Source organism: Limulus polyphemus, unplaced genomic scaffold (assembly GCF_000517525.1).
Source record: "Limulus polyphemus unplaced genomic scaffold, Limulus_polyphemus-2.1.2 Scaffold2624, whole genome shotgun sequence".
Classification (NCBI taxonomy): domain Eukaryota; kingdom Metazoa; phylum Arthropoda; class Merostomata; order Xiphosura; family Limulidae; genus Limulus; species Limulus polyphemus.
Genome location: NW_013668234.1, coordinates 131541 through 135516, shown reverse-complemented (window position 1 = coordinate 135516; position 3976 = coordinate 131541). Strand labels below are relative to the sequence as shown.

Genomic DNA, 3976 nt, shown 5'->3' with positions numbered 1-3976 from the left:
GAAAAATGAAACACACACATATTATGACGAGGTCAAAGATAATGAGTTCCTACAAATAGGACAAACAAAATAAATCAGCTCACTGTATACTAAGTCATGACGGAAAAATTATATACAGTTGTAAGACTGTTCAGTGGTGTGTTTTGGTTTGTTTTTTAGTTTAAGCCAGATTGAACCTTTTTTTACAACATGTTTACTTACTTGAAAAAATCGGTAGACTATAGCGACAAATGTAACCCTTTTTAGCGCCACACTGGTCAGTTTTCAGCACTTTCAGGCCAGGAATGTAATAGTCGCAGATTTCTTCTGAAGTATTAGTCTGAGTTCTTTCTGTCCACAGTCCCCCACCTGGTGGCCGATATTTAATTAAGTTTTGAAGAACATGAAGTGTTTGATTATTCTTTACCACGGCAAGTATCGAGAGGTATCGTTCGCAAGATAGAACAGCATTGCCAAATGTCATACCTTTGTCCAAAAAAGTATAACATAGCTTTTCTATCGCATACCCACCTAAACATTCTGAAATGAAAAATTAACAAGATCGATAATAAGATTTGTTGGTATTTAGAATAAAGCTTTTAAACAAAGGGGTTTCATATACCGTAGATTAACATGTAAGCATACAGAGGTTTTCAGATTTACATAAACACTATATACAGTGTGGTCCAAACGTGGGTTGTCCCAGTAACGATCTCGATTGAGCTGCAAGTAATAAAACTACAGTAAAGTTTATTGCTTTAGGATAATATTGTGAGTTAACATTTCATATCAAATATTCAAGTTATTTTGCATCCGCAGTAAGGAACTAACAATAGCGAACAGGACATATACATATTATTATTAAAGATTTGTTATTAATGAACGAAAATCTAATTTATTAATATTTCACTACCATCTCACAATAGAACAAGTCCAAATGACATCAGTAGTTATGGGGTAGTAAGGTTCTCAAGCAACAGAACAAGTTTCAACTTAGTTAACCAATCAGAATCATGAGTTAACTGCTTACCTTAACTAATGTACCCGTATCTAAGTTTTCTGGAACGATTCTCCCTGATTTCAATACACAACGAATCAGGACAGACTATCGGACAATTTTGGTTTAAAACCATATTTTCATGATAAGGCATCGTCCTTTGGTATAGTAATCCTGCCTATATTTTGTTTATAGTCAATTAAAAAAATACTCTGGGTATACAGCATTCATAAAAATACACAGGAGAAACAAACTGAAAACATAGTGGGATTACGAAGCATATTTCATTCCCCCTCACGCTTAACTGGTTGATTGGTTCTTTTTGTGTTTTTTTTTTTAATGAGAAACATATCCCACACTATTTTGGAGTCGCTGTTAGGTAAATAACCCTGATTTAGAGTGTTTTATGAGAAACTAACGATTGTCATGAGCAGCACGTTAATTTGATAAATGTAATCCATACTAGTCATGAATAACTGAACTGCTCATGCTCATCAGTGCCATATGTATAAAAGTGACTTGTATCTCTCAGATTAATATTTGGGCATTGTTTTCAGCAGTGAACATTTGTAATCATACCAAAGTTCTGAGTATGTATGTATGAAGGGTTTTACGCCAAAATTTAATTGAAAAGCACGTAAAATTAATGATACATGGATTGGAATAAACATCCATTAAGTGTAAATAATTCTACTAAAATATACATATTTGTCGAGGTTGATGTAAAAAGGAGATATTTAGAATAAACATCCATTGAGGATGGCAGTCAGGGTGTAAATAATTCTATTAAAAATATACATCTTTGTCAAGGTTGATGATAAAAAAAACATTTTCGAAGAGGTTGAAGCTTTTAGTGGCAACTAATCCGTGAAGAGAGTTTCCACTTATGATGCTCCGAGTAATTATAGTTACAAAGGAAGTAATAAAGGTAAAGTCTTTCAAGATAATAAATCTAATGCAAAAGCAACTAGTAGGGACAATGGGGTCTTAAAAAATAGTCCTTTATCTTAAGTTTATTACTGGGCCTTAGCTAATGATATCGAAACAGAAGTAGGAACAAAAATTGGCAAGTTGGTGTATAGGGAAATGCTAAGTGAAGCTAAGTGTTTGATATACGAAGACTTTTTGCCAAGTAGTAGAAAATAAATAAAGAAGAATATCTATGAAAATGAACATTCTATAAGCAACTCAGACATCACACATTTACAAGTCGGCCTTAGAAACTAAACGATATTTAATGTATGCAGATGAATATGGTGAGCTGGAAGCTGTTCCAGCAGCTATGAAGAGGAAAAAAACATTTGCTGAATCGTTTGATGGAGCGATAATTTAATTTATGATGATGTACTCATTGGGTAATCAATAAAACAAAAGTACAAATACTTTCTAATGACTTCTGAAAACATTAAGTAAAGGGTTGGGGGTATCTAAGTGTCCTGGCTCGAGCGAAAGCCTTGCTATATTCAACTGTATAGTTTGGTGATTATTGTTTACCCAAAGCATTTTCGCTTTTGAACTGACTTTAAACAAACAAAAGGTGGATGACCATACTATGCTTTGTCGTAGAGGTATGACTTTAAACTACTCTTCCGACAGTCATTGAAGGGATCTTTCAAATCCAATGAGTCAAAGATGACCTATCCATGAAATATAGATGCTGGCAAATTAACAAAAATAAGTAATTAACTCATAACTGATTGACTGATCAGTTAAAATTGTGCACTCTGTCAGTAATACGTGATCGTCCAACATGTTTTGACTTCTTCTGACGAAATATCAATAACTTAGATGTTTGTTAAAAATAAATTAGAAATAATAATAATATCAATGAGATGATCTAAAAATGCTCGAGAGTGATTATCAGTATATGAATGATGCCAATCCATATGGCTGCATCCACTAGACGCTTATTTTGACGGATATGACATCATGTGATCAAGGTCAGGTCAATGTCAAAAGTTCACTGGATGTGTCGTTATAGGTCAACCGGGGACGCCATCTTGGTAAATGTGACGTCATCAAATATGACTGCGTCTACTTTTCAATATTTGCAAAGATTCATAACCAAAAATAATATTTCAAAGAAATATTTAAAAAGCAATCATGAAAAACGTTCTATTATTTATAACATGTTTTTTTGGCTAAATACAATATCTAGAGACACAAGTCACGTTCTTAATTTTTTACAGCAACTAGCGTTCTTACTGAAACTCATTCATATATTAGGTCGTCAAGAAGTTAATGTCGTGTTTTGGAACACTTTCATTAACCACCCCCAGGAAAACGTACATCATGTATATTAGTTAACGAACCGCCTAAACGTCACGTTAATGTAGCCTATATAATGTGTAAAGTTTAATATATTCTAATCCCTTATAGTGATGGCACACGACGAGACATGTAATACTGTTTGAAACAAGAAGGGAAAAAACGCCTCTGTAGCCACAAAGAATATCAAAGAAGTTTATAGAAATGTTTGAACGTTTGTAAGTGGCAACGATGGTTCAGCAAATTTCGTTCAGGTGACTTTAACCTTAAAAACTTTGATGGCAGGGGCCGACATGTTGGAATTGATATTGATGCTCTGAAGACGTTTTTTGAGTCTAAGCCAAAGCAACACACTCATGAAATGGCACTGAAATTGCATGTCTCTCATGAAACAACACGTAAACATCTAAGGAATATGAAAAACTCCATAAAGAAGGTGTTTGGGTGCCTCATGATCATCGTTTCCAACGTGTGAACGTTGCTTCGTCTCTTCTGGCACGTAATGCGCGCGAGCCATTTTTGGACAGAATTGTCACCGGTTATGAAAAATGGATTCTCTATGCGAATATTAAACGCCAAAAACAATGACTCAGTCCTAAACAAAAACCACTTCCGACCCAAAAACCTGGACTCCATCCGCAGAAAGTGATGCCTTGCATTTGGTGGGACATCAAATGAGTAATTCATTTCGAACTCCTCAATCCACAGCAAAATGTCAATGCAGAGATGTAT

At 34.5% G+C, this 3976-nt stretch overlaps 1 protein-coding gene across 1 annotated transcript in view; it reads right to left on the bottom strand.

Moving 5' to 3' along the window:
- Positions 1-201: 201 nt before the first annotated feature.
- Positions 202-3976, bottom strand: part of LOC106467464 (C-type lectin lectoxin-Lio3-like) — a gene marked incomplete at its 3' end in the record, with an annotated part of 11253 nt that continues 7478 nt past the window's right edge. The window contains exon 4 of the mRNA XM_022395659.1: positions 202-519. Within this exon, the coding sequence (XP_022251367.1) occupies positions 202-519 (318 nt within the window). The remainder of the gene's footprint in view (positions 520-3976) is intronic.